At 41.9% G+C, this 18491-nt stretch overlaps 1 protein-coding gene across 1 annotated transcript; it reads left to right on the forward strand.

Moving 5' to 3' along the window:
* The first annotated feature begins 944 nt into the window (after nucleotides 1-944).
* On the forward strand, nucleotides 945-16833 carry LOC137361352 (collagen alpha-1(IV) chain-like). Its single transcript, XM_068026263.1, has 6 exons — nucleotides 945-1040; nucleotides 10029-10102; nucleotides 10754-10792; nucleotides 12067-13182; nucleotides 15288-15465; nucleotides 15942-16833. The coding sequence occupies exons 2-6, from the start codon at nucleotides 10049-10051 to the stop codon at nucleotides 15968-15970; spliced, it is 1416 nt and encodes a 471-aa protein (XP_067882364.1). The 5' UTR covers nucleotides 945-1040; nucleotides 10029-10048; the 3' UTR covers nucleotides 15971-16833.
* The last annotated feature ends 1658 nt before the right edge of the window (nucleotides 16834-18491 follow it).

Consider the following 18491-nt stretch of genomic DNA (forward strand, 5'->3'; position numbering starts at 1 on the left):
TCTCCTCTTGACATTGTTGAAAATGACATCAACTCACTTTCTCCAGCCCACCAACCCTTTCAGAAACCATCAACAGGCATCAACACAACAATAAACCTTTCTAAAATTCCTTTCTGTCAATATCTTTGTTACATTATTGGTAGATCATGTCATTGATTCAATGAACCATCCAATGGGAATGGCTTGTGTGATCAGTATCAGGTTCCCAGAGGATGAGGAGAAGTAAACAAACAGAATTTCTTCTAATTTACAGCAAACGTAAAAGTATAAGACAAGTCAGATTGACGTACTGGTCTGCAATGTAGAGGCGAGGTTTTTAGTAATAACTAGGGTGAGTGTCTGACATATACAGGAATAATCCAGTGTAATGTCACATCAGGTGCATGATCCTGTAGCAGTATGTTACACTACACGTACCATTCTTTTGGGCCTCCTTATCTCGAGAGACAATGGATACGCGCCTGGAGGTGGTCAGTACGTACCATAAAGAGCTGCAAACCCTCATTCATCCAAATCTAGAAAAAAAAACAAATCTAACCAATGTTTATGAGCCTCTAGTGGTTTAAATAAATATGAAAATCATAAATGGACAACATTGTCATATTAAACAAAGCCATCAACAATAACTGCTGATTGACCTATTTAAACATTTAAACATTGTCAGGGCCAAATCTTTTCTAAGTTGGGAGTTTTTGTTGATCTGATGAAGAAAGGGTTAAGAAATGTAATGAACCTGTGCACAGTCAGCAAGGATTAACTGAGGGTAAATTTTGCTATTCCCCCCCCCCCCCCAGTGACTAACGTCTGGAGGGTTAATAATGATTGTATCAGCTCATTTCATCAGATTTCCTAAGCAGTGATTGGTTGTGATTTGGGCAGAGCCTGCAAGGCAGGAGGATAAGTTTCCAGAGAAGTGAGCTGACTTCCAGTGAGAGTGATCTCTCTACTCCAGCTGAGTTTAGTCCATTCACAGTCGAGAAAGGAATTGTGTCACATTTTATTTCACTCCAGTGATCTCTGCACCTTCCAGAAGTGGAGAGGTAATGACAGAAATGTCTTCAACTCTTTCATGTTATGTTTATTCAAGTAGAAACCGAGAGTCAAATTACTGCAACGTCTATTTAACAGTTTCAAAAATATTAAGTGGTGTTATGTCATTTTTTTAAAAAACTAACTGGATCAGTAATTTTTTGTAACATGTGAACAATTATTGATTTTAGATTAAGTACTTGCTTTGAGCAGGGATGTGCTGATCTAAAGTCACTTTAAAAAGTTTCTGTGATGAATGTTGCTGGATGGTGACTGGCTGTGTTGAAGAGATTGACTCAGGAAAGGGATTTTGCTGATTGTAATGGAGGTTTATTTATGTTAAAACTCTCACATTTAATATAGTCAGAATTATTTCATAAACATCAGCAAAGAAAGTTACTTTTCACCCTTCAGGGTTTGTTTAATTTGTGCATTTTTTTTGTTAACCTTTAGACCGTGTTAGAAAGTCTTCTGGAGTTTGAAGGGAGGTTGGAGCATTCTTAGAAAACACAGGTAGAAATTGTCTATGATGGTCTCTCAGGTCCCTGAACAGATTGTGTTGTCTGTTTCAGTCCGAGTGGATGGCTGCTCTACAAATCTCATCCCCCCCAATAGAGAGCAATTTCTTAATGCCATCTGTACAGTGGCTATGGTTCACTTACCCTGGTTCATCTACAGTGCTCTGAACAGTAAAATCAGTTTGCTGAAGGGATTCTCCAAAATTTTCAGTTTGGATTAAAACAAATCTCAATCTTGGATTCTCGCTATGAGCAGGGTGACTCAATATAATCTGTTTCTAAGACAAGAGAATTCAGGGACCGCACCAACATTTCAACAGGTGCTTTTACTTTCACTGAATCTGACACCTTAGATGTAAAGTGTTTAAATCTTGCTAACGGGTTCTGCTCCAAGAATTTTAAGTTGGAGAGTAAGATGCATTAATCCTGTGCAAAATATTTCTAACTTCATCCAATCTGTACACATAAATGTTTACAGTTGTCATCTCAAAAGTGATTCTTCAATTGAATATAGTATAGCATTTTAATTTATTTAAAAGAAAAAATTTTGGTCAGGATTCACACAGATATTTCCTTTAAGACATAGTGTGCAGTTTCTTTCATTTTCATGTTGTTTGTACTCAGTTTCAACAGTGCATGTATCTTGCAGAACTGATAGTCTAACTTGGGTATCATTCTCCTAGCTAGGGGTTTTAGTCCCAAGGTTACGCACCATTTGAATTCACCTCACTCCAACAGGCTGAGAGTCTTTCATACTTTTTTTTGTCAAATATCTTCCTTTTCCCTCTTGAATGAGTTAGCTCCTTGTGGGTGTACACCATCTCCCATACCTGTCATCTCAATGCCATTTCCAGAATTTCAAATGCAAGATTTTCCATGAACCAGCGCAATTGGTCAGCAGAATATAACAGAATTGTTTTAAAATTTTACTTTCCACATGTGTTACAGGTGATGATTGGGCAAATAGGGTTGGGGTAACTTGGGGCAGTTTTATTAATAAGTCTGAAAATGTGTTTATCACAAAAATAAGCATTTTTATGAAGTGTCCTCCATCTGTGAGTAACCTGATTGAAAAATCACTGAAAATGACTTTTTAAAACTGTACTGAGTTACTTAATAGTTTCATCGGTGTACACCAATCAGTTTGTAAATTAAATAATTTTTGATATGGAAAAACTTTTAAAAGGTACTGACTAGTGCCTGTGAGCCAGAGAAAATGAGCACAATTTGAAGAACCTTTCTGAAGCAGCGGAAATGTACAATTTTAAAGTGGGCCCCTGGCCAGTTGTGGATGGGGGCTGATTCCATTCGGATTGTGCTGAGGTTACTGATGGAAACTCATAGAAACTGGACCCATACTAATCGCACTGCACCCAGCCTGACTGAGAGCTGGGATTTCTGCTATTCAACATTCTATCCAACAAGTGCTATTGGAATTAGATTCTATAAAGTGATATTGAGTGCTGAATTTTAATAATAGATCCAAGAATAGATACATTGGAATTTTAATCCGATATTCATTAATAATCCAATATTCCAGAGCCAAAGACTATCATGTAAGGGGGTTGTAACTGGTTCAGAGTTTTTTTTCCTCATCTCAGTTACCTCACAGCTGTGGGTAACTTTCACTTAATACTTTTCTGTGATGTTATCAATAGATTAAAATTAGTAACTGGAAACATATTGTTTCGCTCATTGCTTTTATCCACAAGAGGAAATATTTGAAAGCACCATTAGATAGTGAAAATCTTGTGCAACACTGCAATTAAATGTTTCCTTTCATTTTATTAACTTTCAGCAACTAATTATGTTTCTTAATTATAGATTTACTGTATTAATTTATCTTCTTTTACAGAATTAATGAGTTACCAATTCTATATGTGATGTACATAAACGTTATCATAGGTTTTACAGCACAGAAGGTGGCCATTCAGTCCATCACCCCTGTAACGATGCTAGCTCTTCAACTGGAGCAGTCTGATCCCATTTCCCTGCTGTTTCCCCGCATCTTTTAATACTTTCCCATTTCAAATACTTACCTGATTTTAGCCTCCGCATCAGTAGCCACTTCCGGGAAAGTGCTGCATTCCAATAACCCACTGTGTGAACCAACCGAAACTCGGCAAAACAAGCTCGGCATGTGTTGTTGTGTCAGCTGAGGTTCCAGCCCTGGTAAAGAAAGATGAGGAGAGGAGAGTGTTTGAAAAGTCACTCATGTGGAACATCCCTGTGGATCCATGGGGACAAACGTGGGCTGCACTGAGAAAGGGAAACGTTGTCGCTGCACATTTTGTAAGAAGGTTTTGCCATGATGCTCATCCTCCCCTTTAATGCTGAGGTAACCAGGATGAAAGGACTTTTTATGTGACATGAGGATGGAAGTGATATTTATTTGTTTGCCCAGTTCCCAGTTAGAAACTTTAGCTGGTTACTCATCTGTTTATGTTCAGAGTCACAAATTAGATGGGGCTGGATCCCAACCACAAAGCTCACCACAAGCAAAACCTAAAGCTGCTTCACCATAACAGCTGGAATATCAGTGGGTGTAGTTTACCTTCATGACTAAGATTGGTTGGAGAAGGAAGTTATTGCCATTTTTTAATCCTCTGTGGATTTATGTGTTTAATAAGGTGAAGTAGGAGAGCAGTCGTTTCTGGGGAATTAAATGTTTTTCTCACTTTGGATGCTGAACGTTAGCATCAAGAACCCCAGGTCAGGTACTTGCACAACCATGTGCACAGTGAAACTCTCTCCACTCTGCCCCAACCATGACCCATTTACTGGGAATTTCCTTTGGCATTCTCCCCCAAATGGCTGGTGTAACATCGGTGCAGGATTGGTAGAAACAATTTGAATTTAGGGAGGCTTGTTTGGAAAATTAGCAAGAACATTTGTTTCTGTAATGGACCCAGTGTGTGGCACATTGTATTGTGTTTCCCATCAGTCTGAACCCTTTGGCAATCTTATTCAAACACGTGCTGTTTTTGCCAAATCCTGAGGAGTTTCTGGTGCTGAACTTGCAACCACCAGGAGAAAGTTTGAGATTGTCCAAATTAATTTTACTTTGAAATATTACAGGAAATAGAGATAAAGGAAAATTCAATACTCTTCTGTCCAGATTGGAGTGTAACAACATAAAGGACTAAAGAAAGAAAGACTTGCATTTCTATAGCACCTTCCACAACCTCAGGACACCCCTGGACACAGGGGGTGGTTGGGTGATGATCTTCTTTGTCTGCCACAGCTGTGAGTCATGCCTCTTGCAGAAACAGGTTGGAGATAAATGATGCACAAACTCAGCCTCCATTTGTTACTGTAAGCAAAGTGATCACAAAGTCTGATCCAAGATAAAAAGTCTAATCAGTGCGAATGAAGGGATGAACTTGCATTTATATAAAACCTTATCAAATCTCTCAGGATGCTCCAATGTGCTTTCACATCCAATGAAAAGCTTTCAGGAATGCAATCATTGGTGTTAATGGATAAACACTGTAATTTGTCCATTGCAAGAATTTATAACCAGCAAATGAGATAACGGCCAGCTAATATGTTTCTGTCGGTTTTATTTGATGGAGGAATATTGAACTCTTTGCTGTCAGACAGTGCAGTGGGATCTGTAACACCACCATTCCCCTCACCCTGAACAGACAGTGCAGTGAGATCTGTAACACCACCGTCCCCCCCCCCCTGGACAGTGCAGTGAGATCTGTAACACCACCGTTCCCCCCCACCCCCTGAACAGACAGTGCAGTGGGATCTGTAACACCACCGTCCCCCCCCCCCACTGAACAGACAGTGCAGTGGGATCTGTAACACCACCGTCCCCACCCCTGCAACAGGCAGATGGAGTCACAGTGCAATGACTTATCTGATGGACAATGCAGCACTCACTCAAATCCACATTGAAGTGTTAGCTTAGTCCTGGAGTGGGAATTCAACCCATAAATGTTACATTCCAAGGCCTGAGTATTATCAACAGTGCCAAACAATCGAGAATATGAATGGTACCAGGGCAAAAAGGGTGAAATTATGAGAGCACATTGCATAGACTAGGCTTGTGCTCCTTTGAATATAGAAGACTGAGGGATGATAAGATCGAGGTCTTTAAGATAATTAAAGGAGTTGATAGGGTAGATAGAGAGTAACATGTGACTCCAGACCCACAGCAATGTGGTTGACTCTTATATAATAAAAGCAAAATACTGCGGATGCTGGAAATTTGAAATAAAAACAAGAAAGTGCTGGAATCACTCAGCAGGTCTGGCAGCATCTGTGAAAAGACAAGCAGAGTTAACGTTTCGGGTCAGTGGTTGTCTCTTAACTGCCCTCTGAAATGGCCTAGCTAGCAACTCTGTTAGGGATGGACTACAAATGCATGGCAACTGGGAACGTGACCTCACAGAATTCCCACCGACATCTTACAGATAGGCTCCAAATGACATCAGTGACAGTGATGGATTTTAGTTCTTTTTTGGCAACAATAGATTTGCCGAAACTCAGTCCACTTTTCAATCCAAACCAATGCTGTGAATCTTGGGGACCCATCGTTTTATTTCACCTGTCGGCAGTGATCAGGAAGCAATGTTGTTTTGTATTAAATGCACAGGTTCCTGGTGGGTCGTGTCACTCAGTGCTTTGTAGTCTCGTGTCTGCACAATAACTCTCTTCATTACCTCTGGATTAGTGGCTGTGGGCTGATCACTCCCAATGCAAACTGGAACCACAGTGCGCTGAGTGTCTGTTGTGCTCCAGCTGGGAGGTGTTAATTATATTGTCTCAATCCGGACAAATGTGAGGCAATGCATTTTGGAAGGTCTAATACAGGTGGGAAGTATACAGTAAATGGCAGAACCCTTAGGAGTATTGACAGGCAGGGAGATCTGGGCGTACAGGTCCACAGGTCACTGAAAGTGGCAACGCAGGTGGCTAAGGTAGTCAAGAAGGCATACGGCATGCTTGCCTTCATCGGTCGGGGCATAGAGTATAAAAATTGGCAAGTCATGTTGCAGCTGTACAGAACCTTAGTTAGGCCACACTTAGAATATTGCGTGCAATTCTGGTCGCCACACTACCAGAAGGACATGGAGGCTTTGGAGAGGGTACAGAAGAGGTTTACCAGGATGTTCCGATGAAGGGTCACTGACCCGAAACGTTAACTCTGCTTCTCTTTCCACAGATGCTGCCAGACCTGCTGAGTGGTTCCAGCATTTCTTGTTTTTATTTCAGATTACCAGCATCCGCAGTATTTTGCTTTTATTTACCAGGATGTTGCCTGGTCTGGAGGGCATTAGCTATGAGGAGAGGTTGGAAAAACTCAGATTGTTTTCACTGGAACGACGGAGGTGGAGGGGCGACATGATAGAGGTTTACAAAGTTATGAGCGGCATGGACAGAGTGGATAGTCAGAAGCTTTTTCCCAGGGTGGAAGAGTCAGTTACTAGGGGACATAGGTTTAAGGTGCGAAGGGCAAAGTTTAGAGGGGATGTGCGAGGCAAGTTTTTTACACAGAGGGTGGTGAGAGCCTGGAACTTGCTGCCAGGGGAGGTGGTGGAAGCAGATACGATAGCGACGTTTAAGAGACATCTTGACAAATATATGAATAGGATGGGAATAGAGGGATATGGGCCCCGGAAGTGCAGAAGGTGTTAGTTTCGGCAGGCATCAAGATCGGCGCAGGCTTGGAGGGCCGAATGGCCTGTTCCTGTGCTGTATTGTTCTTTGTTCAATGACATAGAAAAAATACTTTGTTTGCATCATTTTGGAATTAAGCAGTTTGATGGAGTAGTGGAAATACTAAGCAGGTCAGTCAGCATCTGTGGGGCAAACAGACAGTTTAATGTCTCAGGTTTAGACACTTCATCAGAACTGGGTTTGATCGAGGATTTGTCCTGTGCAGTTTGTTACATTAGTAACTGTATCTAACACTAGCTGCTGCTTATTAAATATTTGGGACTTTTTGCCCCTTGTAGGGTTCTTTGAACCTAATCTTCTACAATGCAGGTTGTCTTGAGAGCACAGCTCTATTCCTTCAGTGAAAAGAATCAAATTTCTTAAACTTACTTTTGGGAAAGGGTTTGGATAAATGCTAAAAGCAAAGATAGGAATGAGAAACAAGCTCACACTGACAGAGAAACTTCTTCAGTTTGAGCTTTTCACCAAAAGCCTTGGGTTTCGAAGCAGCTCATCATTGACGGCAGAATCATGGGAACGAGACTCTCCCTGTGATTCCAGCCCAGAGATCACTTTCATCTGCACTTTCTATCTTTATAGATGTTGTATGGCAATGTCAAACTTCCATAGCGTCCATTGTACACAAGTTTTTGTATTCTGAAATGGGATGTGGGCATTGCTGGCAAGGCCAACATTTGATGCCCATCCCTAAATGCCCTTTAGAAGATAGTGATGAGTCATCTTATGGCACTGAAGGAGGCCACTTTCTAACTGAGTGTCTTGCTGGACCATTTCAGAGGGCAGTTAAGAATCAACCACATTAATTAATTAATTTGTTATGCACAGTGGTTGGCACCGCAGCCTCACAGCTCCAGCAACCCGGGTTCAATTCTGGGTACTGCCTGTGTGGAGTTTGCAAGTTCTCCCTGTGTTTGCGTGGGTTTTCTCCGGGTGCTCCGGTTTCCTCCCACTGCCAAAGACTTGCAGGTTGATAGGTAAATTGGCCATTGTAAATTGCCCCTAGTATAGGTAGGTGGTAGGGGAATTGAGGGGATGTGGTAGGAATATGGGATTAATGTAGGATAAGTATAAATGGGTGGTTGATGGTCGGCACAGACTCAGTGGGCCGAAGGGCCTGTTTCAGTGCTGTATCTCTAAATAAAATAATAAAAATTGCTGTGGGTCTGGAGTCACATGTAGGCCAGACCAGGTAAGGACAGCAGGTTTCGTTCCCTAAAGGGCATTAGTGAACCAGTGATAGTTTCATGGTGCCATTACTGGGACTAGCTTTCAATTCCAGATTTTGTTTTTAATTCATTAAATTTATTAATTCATTGAATTTAAATTCCATCAGCTGCCATGGTGGGATTTGAACCCGTGTCCGCAGGGCATTAGCCTGGGCCTCTGGATTACTAAACCAGTGACATTACTACTACTCAACTGCCTCGCCCTTAAATTGATCCAGGGTGTGGGGAGAACGCATCCAATTACAGTGCATTATCACACAGCAGATGTTGGAATCTCCAAGATCCTGCTCACACTTCACCTGAAAGTGTAAAGGGCTTTTACTGCTCAGGCAAACTGCAATTTGCATTCGTTAACAGCCTGAAAATAGAGAGTTGCGAGGGAACACATTATAGTATTTCTATTTTATTTTAGGTCATTTATAATTATCTCAAGTTAGAATGTTGTGATCCCAGTTTTCGTTTTGCTCCTATTGAGTTGTTTATCTATCCCATGCGTGCAATGCATGAAACTCAGGGACTTTACCTGAACAGTAAATCACCCTTCCTAAAACCAGCTGATGCTAGAAATGCACAACAATTGAACCAGCAATGAAAAGGAGAAGGTCACAGTGTATTTTGTCCACTTTGACGCTTGTGCAGGATCGGTGTTACTGTTGCCGGGTCCTGAGCTGTAGGTCTCAATGGGTTACCAGACAATTGTTACCAGGATCTCTGAGCTTTAATCTTACTGATTCCCAGCAATCTTACAGTGGGCTTGTGTCAGCCAATGAGATGAAAGAAAAGTCTATTTACTCAGTAAATGGAAAGGTTTTCTAAGAAGAGTCTATGAACTAGAGAAAACAGAACTCATGACAATAAAGTTCATGTGGAGCCAGAAGGGGCAGATTCCCCTTCCCCCTCACTGCCCTCCCCATACTCCCTGCTTCTCCTCTGCAACCCCCACCTCCCAAATATCCCCCTCCCCCTTAAAACCTCCTCCCTTCTGCTACCCACATTGCCCCTCTGGTCCCTCCTACACCACCTTCGCTCCCCCTTATTGCCCACCATCCCCTCCTTCCTACTCCACCCTCCTACCTCCATTGCCCCCCTTCGCCTCTCCCTAACAAACCTCCCCACCTGGATCCGCAGTGCTCATGGTGAATCTATGAAGACTCATGGGAACTTTTTTCATTGCCCACGAAAGCCTCACACTTAAAAATTCCTGTGTTTAATTCCTTCAGAACCTCACCCCTCCACACTTTGGTAACCCCCACAACCCGTCCATTCCTCTCACTCCAATTCTCTCCCTAAACCCCTCCTCCTCTCCATCTGCTTCTGTTCCTTTATGACCCTCAATCTCTTTGACCAACAGTTTGGTCACCCCCTCCCCCACTACAATATCTCCTGCTTTAGCACATTTCCTATTTTGATTCTGCCTCTGTTAGCTGTCTTGCGACATTTTCTACTCACTAATTGTGTACAAACATAATGGCATTCTAACAAGAGGGAAAGTGACTGTTTTAAGCCTTTGTCCAATTACCTTTTCACACTGAGTTCTCTAATGAAGGAAGTTCTTGTTTTGCAGGTCGAAAGCTCCACAAAAAGATGAAAACAGCAATTCTCACCACATTCCTGGTTGCCGTAACGTTTGCCAGTCCAGTAAGCATCACTTTTTCAAAATAAGAAACTGCGTGTTAATTAAAACAAATTGGAAATAACATGCTAACTTTTTCTGAATGGACATTTTTTATGTTTAATTATGCTGATTGAACACAGCACATGTATTACCCTGAAAGGACATTGTACTAAGTTGGTGAAATAAGTTAACAATTTGTTGCATTGGAAGGGGCATTGCTTTAAGCACAGAGCTACACGTTTTAGTGAGGACTAACTGCTTGAGATACCTGTGTACAGAGAGGAGTGGTTGCTGAAAGGAGTCTCAGTGAGAGGAATAGTAGAGACTTGTGTATGAACATATGAATAGAAAGGTGAGCAAAGATCATCAAGCCTTGGTCACGCTCATCCAACCTCAGAGGACAGAGAAGAATATTTGCAGCCAATTACAGGAAAAACTCTGAGATTATCTCCCAAATCTCTGAGAGGTTTTCCCCCAAAATGCTGAGAGATTCTCCCCCAGAACCTTGGGAAATTCTCTCCCAAATCTCTGGGAGATTCTCCTCCAAACCCCCAGAGGCAACTGTATTTGGAAATCTGCAAATGTAGAGTAAGTTACTTTGTTGTCGTGACCATCCTGGTAACTCCTTTGTGTGATTCAGAATGTCATCTGCTTTTTTACATTTAATTTCTCAGATTCGTAAAACCAGAGATATTAACAGCGGCAGTAATGAGGTAATTCTCCTTTTTCACTATTCTTACAATATGGTTCATTTATTCTGCTTTTTAATAAAGTCCTTTTCAATTAATCTATAATGTAACATAAACGTATTGACTTGCTTCACAGAGGTGTTTGGATAGAATGGATACTGAGCCAAGGAAAGGGATATTAGGAGGACTGATCAAAAACTCAGTCAAAGAGCTGGGTTTTCAGGAGGGACTAAAAGATGAGAAAGCTTTGAGGGGTAAGAGGTTTAGGGAGGGAATTCCAGAGCTTGGAGCTTCGGCAGCTGAAGGCACAGCCGCCAATGATGGAGCGAAGAAAAGGAAGGATGTACAAGTGGCCAGAGTCAGAGCGAATGGTAGAGGGATGGTAGGGAAGAGGTTGGTTTGAAGGCTGGAGGAGGTTACAGGAGAGGGAAGGAGGCTATGGAGGGATTTAAACACGAAGATGTGAATTTTAAGTGTGAGTGTTGGGAAAGTGGGAGCCAATGTCATCAGTGAGAATGGGTGAGAGGGTGAGAGTTTTTGATGCAAGTTTAGATATTGGCAGTGAGTTCTGGATGAGCTGATGTTCACAGAGGGAGGAGGATGGGAGGTCGTCCTGGTGCGTGCATTGCAATAGTTGAGTCTGGATGGGACAAACACATAATAATACAAGAAATAGGAGCAGGAATGGAGCACACAGTCCATTCAACAAAATCATCTACCTCAACACCAATTTCCTGCCCTATCCCCATTTCACTTGATTCCCTAGTGTCCACAGATGAGGGTTTCAGCAGTTGATGAGCTGAGGCAGGGATGAAGGCAGACATGAGCTAAGGATACAGGAAGCTCCATCCATTGTAAGAGTGAGCAGGACAGCCCAGTGTGAGTGTTTGGGTCCTGATCCTGTCTCTGAGCTGTTGTGTCGGGCTCCCACCAAAGTTAAAACTGCTCGAGTTTGAAAGAGAAGTGAACTCGCAGACGTTTGACCCTCCTTCACCTGGGTGTTTGTAGACTTGTCCCAGTGATAGTTATCCCTTCCATTGCTCCCTAGGACCAGGTTCTAACTGTGATAAATGTAAAAAATATCCTGCTGACAAATATGAGATTGCACACAAAGCTGAGAATATCTTATCTGTAAAGTCACGAAGTCTCTGTGAGCCACATTGGGACATTTTCTATATTAAAGGTATTATACAAACGGAGGTTGTTGTTCTGTGTACTTAGTGTATGTTTTCACCTGAGTCTATAGAATAACCTTTTTGATCGTTTTATAATGTTATGTCTTTGCTCTGTAATTACAGCGATACAATCGTTATTATCGACCGTTCTACCCAACTATATACCAACGTTATTTTCCTTATCGGCCTGGATTCCCTATGCAACCTTATTACCCTGGTTACCCAAATTATCCCCAATACCCTATGAGCCCTGGATATCCAGGCTACTACCCAAATTACAACTTCCCTAACTATCCTCAGTACCCAAGCTTTGCAAATACACCTGTATTTAACCGTTATGCAAAGAATTCTAATTCTGGACCATCAAAGGTAAAAAACAATAATCATGTGGGAGAAGATGACCCACAACAGTACTCAGTGATCAGCAAAACTAGCGCCCTCAGTATGAGTTCTGAGATTTCGCTTGAGGATACAAGCAGTATGGAAGATACTGATTTCAGAATACCCTTTGTGGATGTGCCATATGATGTACCAGATTATGGGATACCTGGAAATCCAGATTATGGGGTACCTGCTGATCCAGGTTATGGGGATCCTGCAGATCCAGGTTATGGGGATCCTGCAGATCCAGGTTATGGGGATCCTGCAGATCCAGGTTATGGGGATCCTGCAGATCCAGGTTATGGGGATCCTGCAGATCCAGGTTATGGGGATCCTGCAGATCCAGGTTATGGGGATCCTGCAGATCCAGGTTATGGGGTACCTGCAGATCCAGGTTATGGGGATCCTGCTGATCCAGGTTATGGGGTACCTGCTGATCCAGGTTATGGGGTACCTGCAGATCCAGGTTATGGGGTACCTGCTGATCCAGGTTATGGGGATCCTGCAGTACCAGATTATGAGGGAGCTTTTGCACCAGGGGTTGATACCAATGCTGTGGATGTTGGGTTTGACCAACAAAACTCCCAGGAACTGGCGCCTGACGTTTCAAACACAGAGGAACCAGCTAGTGTTCTACCATACTCTGACTCTTTGCAAAGATTGGACTCATTGGGATTAAACCTTGAAGATGACTCGATGATCGGCGAGAGTTATGAGGGTATTAGCCAACAAGACGTAATCTATGAGCCAGCTGGATTGGATGTGAACTACGATGAAACCCTGAACAATGAGGAATTTGTAAATCAGCAAGCGTCAAATGAAAACTCAGATGAAGATGAACAAACTGAAGAAAATGAGGTATTTTTCTCCTTTCTTCAATTTACTGCTAGGCAGACTAAGAGTTTAATTAATTGATAAAATATAAGGGACTGAATCTCTTCAGCTTTTTCAGCTTAATAAAACTGTTTTCTGAGCAGGTTGGGATCCACTATTATTCTCACCTTTATGCCATTAGGAACACAGGTCACAAAGGATGTCAGAGCATCTCTGGATCTATTACATTGAATCTACCGTAGAGAAACAGGCCATTCAGACCAACTGTTCTGCACCGGTGTTTCTATTCTACACCAGCATCCACCCACTCTAATTACCACTTCCCACTCTGTCCCCGTATCCCTCCATTCCCTTCTCCCTCATGTACGCATTAAGCCTCCCATTAAATACGTCAAATTTCTAGCCCCCATGTTCTGTCAAATCCCAAACCAACATTTTGTTGCTGAGAGACCGTTTCCCCTGGTTGGAGATTCTAGAACGAGGTGGGTCACAATCTTAGGATAACAGGTCGGCCATTTAGGACTGAGATGAGGAGATATTTCTTCACTGAGGGTTTGCAATTGTTGGAATTCCCTACCCCAGCGGCTGTGGATGCTCAGGTGTTGAGTATATTTAAGACTGAGATCGATAGATTTTGGGACACTAAGGGAATCAAGGGATATGAGAGATTGGGTGGGAAAATGGAGTGAGTTAGCAGATTAGCCATGATATTGAAAGGTGGAATAAAAACAAGAAATGCTGGAACCACTCAGCAGGTCTGGCAGCATCTGTGAAAAGAGAAGCAGAGTTAACGTTTCGGGTCAGTGACCCTTCTTCGGAACAAGTTAACGTTAACTCTGCTTCTCTTTTCACAGATGCTGCCAGACCTGCTGAGTGGTTCCAGCATTTCTTGTTTTTATTTCAGATTTCCAGCATCCGCAGTATTTTGCTTTTATTATATTGAAAGGTGGATCTGATTTGAAGGGCTGAATGGCCTACTCCTGCTTCTATTTCTTATATTGTTATGTTACCACAAAAAGCAGAAATGCTGCAGTGCTGGTCCCCTGTTCCCCTGTGCTCTGGGCACATCTTCAACCTGGTACTTCCCTGTATAAAAAACTTTAAAAATTAGTTACAAGACAAAGTTAAGGGCAGAGATAAAGGAACATATAATATTGATCAAAGCCACCAATATATAGTTTTCATGGAAAAACAAAATGGAATCAGTACCCTGACTATAATAATTGTTTGTTTTAGACAAACACCCGCCTGGTTATAAAACAGTGTATTCTCTAACGTATAAATGAAAGGAACTCCACTAGTGTATATTGCAGGCTGTTTGTTTTAACACATTTAACTCTTGAGTGTAATCAGAGGCAAGAATCAACCATGGTTTACTACACTTCTAACTGTTGGTTTTATTAACATTAAAATACTACGAGATTTATAGATAGCGATTCGTACAACCTTTATGTCAGTCATACAATTTGAAACTCAGAATGGCCAATTTTTCTACTTCAGAAGACTAAGAGGTTAATAATCCATTGATATCCTGTGTGGTGTTCTTCTCATCAGCCTCTGGTTGATCTCTAGACTGTTTCCTCCTTTATTTTAGAATGGCTGCTGTTATATGAATCTTGTTGACAAAACAACATTTTTCAGAAACTTTCCTCTCTCACTTTCCCATGGTTACACAGACTGATGCTACAGAAACAACACCTGGTGTTTAGAATAGTTTCCCATAGTCTCTCCAGGCTACCTTTTCCATAGCCTTCCAGACAATCTGCATAACACTTTTCCGATGTGGCCAACCTTCCCAGTATGCCTCTTGAACAGTTAATTTAACAATTATTTTAAACAAGCTTAGTTATGTTCAGGCTTATAGTCAATTCCTTGGTTTTCTTGAAATTGGTATTAAAATGTCGAAAAATCCTTCAGTATAAAACAGTCTATGTCTAGTTTGTGTCTATAACACTTGGACTGTAACACTTCAAAGTGTCACACTTTGTTACAGATGTAAAACAATCTTTAAAAAGTCGATTATTGCTGGATTCGTCTGACCTGGAGTCTACAATTTATAAGCAGTTTCCAATCACTCCAATAGTTATTACTCTTCAAATAGTAATAGAAACATTTCCTTTTGTTTGTAGACCCAGAATATTGGTACCAACTCAGTGGACATAGCCCTTTACAATGACAATGACATTGATGGAATTGAATCCAAACTCAATGGAGCTGATTCCAATCAGGATGATAATGAAGATGCAGCCAATGAAGATGACAGTGATGAGACTAATGCTGAGGTTGACCATGTGCAAAACGAAGTCAGTAAGTATCACCTCAGGGTGAATTTATTAGTAATAACATGAACAATTTGCTCACTTGGATCTTACTCTTTCTGCCCTGCTCTCTTTAATTCAGTATCAGTAGCTTTAAGACAGAACTAACTTGTTTTCACGGTTCCATTAAGAGCAAACCCCAACAGCAATATAAGATTATTGTCACAGCTAGAGGTGAATTGTTTTTTCTGGGACTTGCTGGTGTGTTTGTCCTGATTGTTTAATCTATAGCTTTTACCCTTTTGCACCATCTTGGTGAGAAAGGAAGAATTATCCGGTCTGAATTTACCCAACACATGGCTGAGGTATCCAGCAGCAGATGGGCTGAGGTAAAGGCATTAGATAGTCTTGGTGTTGGAGAGTATATAGAATTTGAAGATCAGCTCTGGGTTGGATAATAAAATTGGCAGAAAAAAATCTTAGATCTTACTGAAAATTGACTTATTGTATTTCTTTCTGTTGCAGAGGACATTAATCCCTACTTTGTTTTCTAATATGCTGTCTAACTGCACTGAAGATGATGTTGGACCCAAACTTTGATTCCTTATAGACTTTCCAGTCTTTGATCTATCAACATGCAACTGATGGACAGCTAATGTCACCTTCATCATTGGAAGAAGGAAATTCTTTTCTTCTTGCAGTTTAAATAAATTCATTCTATTTGGGGTGTAAGGTTTTCTGGTGTTATATAGAAGACGTCTTACAAAATGCTGAGAAATTCCTCATGGATGTCTTCAAGATTTCTCAAAACTGGCACGACATCGAGAAGAATCGAAACAACTACATACTTTAAGGCAACTATTTTTATTATTCATTCTTGGGATATGGGTATCTCGAGGAAGGTCAGCATTTATAGCCCATCCCTAATTGCCCTTGAGAAGGTGGTGGTGAGCTGCCTTCATGAACTTCTGCAGTCCATGTGGGGTAGGTATACCCACAGTGCTGTTAGGGAGTTCCAGGATTTAGACCCAGCGACAATGAAGGAACGGTGATATAGTACCAAGTCAGGATGGTGTGTGACTTGGAGGGGAATTTGCCGGTGGTGGTGTTCCCATGTGTTTGCTGTCCTTGATCTTCTAGATGGCTGAGCTCACAGGTTTGGGAGGTCCTGTCAAAGAAGTCTTGGTGACTTGCTACAGTTAAATTAACCATTAAATGTCAGGGCACATCTGTTTTATGTAGCATTCATACTGACTCATCAATGAAATATGACGTCAAGGGACTTAGACATTGGTATCAGAGACAGTGATGACTTATTGATATGTACATGTTTATATTTTATATATATATAGATGTATGTGTGTGAGATAAAGGGCTTTAAACAGGTAATTTCTGTAATGAATAGAACTTGATTTGACTGTGTAGATTGCTTGCATCTGCTCTTGTTAAATCTATTTGATAAACTCTACTCACTTCCTACAATAAAATGTCTTGGAAAAACCTCTTTCTTTGGAGTGATTTAATTGTATGGATATGGCTCCAAATTTTTGGGAATGTTGTAAAGATCCCACAATTTCAAGGATATTAAAAGACAGGAATGTACACATTCCTAGGATCATGCTCCTTGAGCTGGATTTTACCAACCTCTTGACATCGTGAGTCACGACGGGGATGGGAGGGTGCCTGTAAAATTCTGTGGGGAGAGGCCCACCTCGACCCCTGACGTCGAGAAGGGCCCGCCGCATATTACTGGCGGCGGGGGGACCTCGCAGCAGCACCCGCCCGCAACCCCCCGCCTCTCGGCGGTGGTGAATTCATCTACGTATTCCAATTAGCCTAAATGAGATGCAAATTCACTTACCTGCAGGCGGCAGCTGTCCCACACTGATTTTACGGCCACCGTTCGTCCCTCAGGTGCCTTCGGAACTCCGTACGGAGGTGAGAACCTGTTGGGGAGGGGGAGGAATAACATTTTCAGCGCAGGAGGGGTGGGGGAACGGGGAAAACACTTTTGATTGGATGTGGGGATGGTGGGAAGAGGTCGAAGGGCAAAAGTTAGAAGGTTGGGGGGTAAAGTTCGTGTAGGGAAAAAGGCATGTTTTGGTTATCTCGGGCAATGAAGTGACCATTGGTGGGGTTGGGGAGGGGCCTCCATGTTATTATTATTTGCAATCATAAAATAAATGCTTACTTTACCTTTTAAAAATTAAAATTACTTCTTCGCACGGTGGCGCTGGATGCCGTTGCTGGGGACGTGGGGGCCGCTCCGCCCCCTCTATTTAAATCAGCCCCTGCGCGTAATATTGCGGGGGCTGTGCAGTGGCCCTTCCATGTCGGAAAGCTGCCAAGCTCCAAGTACTCCACCGCAGAGCGAGGCGCACAAATTAAATCCAGCCCCTTGAATACCACAATCCCCAAATGTTATGTGCTTGGAGCTCCCACATTGGCTCAGATGTTACTTCACTCAGTTCCCCTCTTTTTATATTTTCTCCCTCCCTGACTGCACTTTGCCTTGCATCATTCATTCCATTTATCTTCCTCTAATATCACTCCATTTCTTCATACCACCATCCCCAATGCTTCCTCACATTTCCTCTATATTTGACCTTCTGCCACTATATCTATCACTGTTCATTCTTTCTTAGTTACACCTAGCTCTGTATACCTACCTTCAATCTATGGAAAGCAGCATGAACACCATAGATTCTTAGAGCTCAGAAGGAGGCCATTCAGACCATTGTGCCTGTGCTGGCTCTTTGAAAGAGCTTTCCAATTAGTCCCACTCCCTCTGCTCTATCCCAATAGCCCTACAATTCTCTCCTCTTTCAATATTTCTCCAATTCCCTTTTGAAAGTTACTATTGAATCTGCTTCCACCGCCCTTTCAGGCAGCGCATTCCAGATCACAACAACTCACTGTGTAAAAAAAGTTCTCCTCATCTCCCCCTCTGGTTCTTTTGCCAATTATCATAAATCAGCGTCCTCTGGTTACTAACCCTCCTGCCAGTGAAAACAGTTTCTTCCTGTTTACTCTATTAAAACTCTTCATGATTCTGAATACCTCTATTAAATCTCC

This window comes from Heterodontus francisci, chromosome 1 (assembly GCF_036365525.1).
Source record: "Heterodontus francisci isolate sHetFra1 chromosome 1, sHetFra1.hap1, whole genome shotgun sequence".
Classification (NCBI taxonomy): domain Eukaryota; kingdom Metazoa; phylum Chordata; class Chondrichthyes; order Heterodontiformes; family Heterodontidae; genus Heterodontus; species Heterodontus francisci.

Bases quoted from the DNA above. Each gene is read 5' to 3' on its own strand.
- LOC137361352 (XM_068026263.1), top strand. From the start codon at position 10,049: ATGAAAACAGCAATTCTCACCACATTCCTGGTTGCCGTAACGTTTGCC. The intron at 13,183-15,287 runs GTATTTTTCTCC...TTTTGTTTGTAG, and splicing joins AACAAACTGAAGAAAATGAG to ACCCAGAATATTGGTACCAA. The intron at 15,466-15,941 runs GTAAGTATCACC...TTTCTGTTGCAG, and splicing joins CCATGTGCAAAACGAAGTCA to AGGACATTAATCCCTACTTT.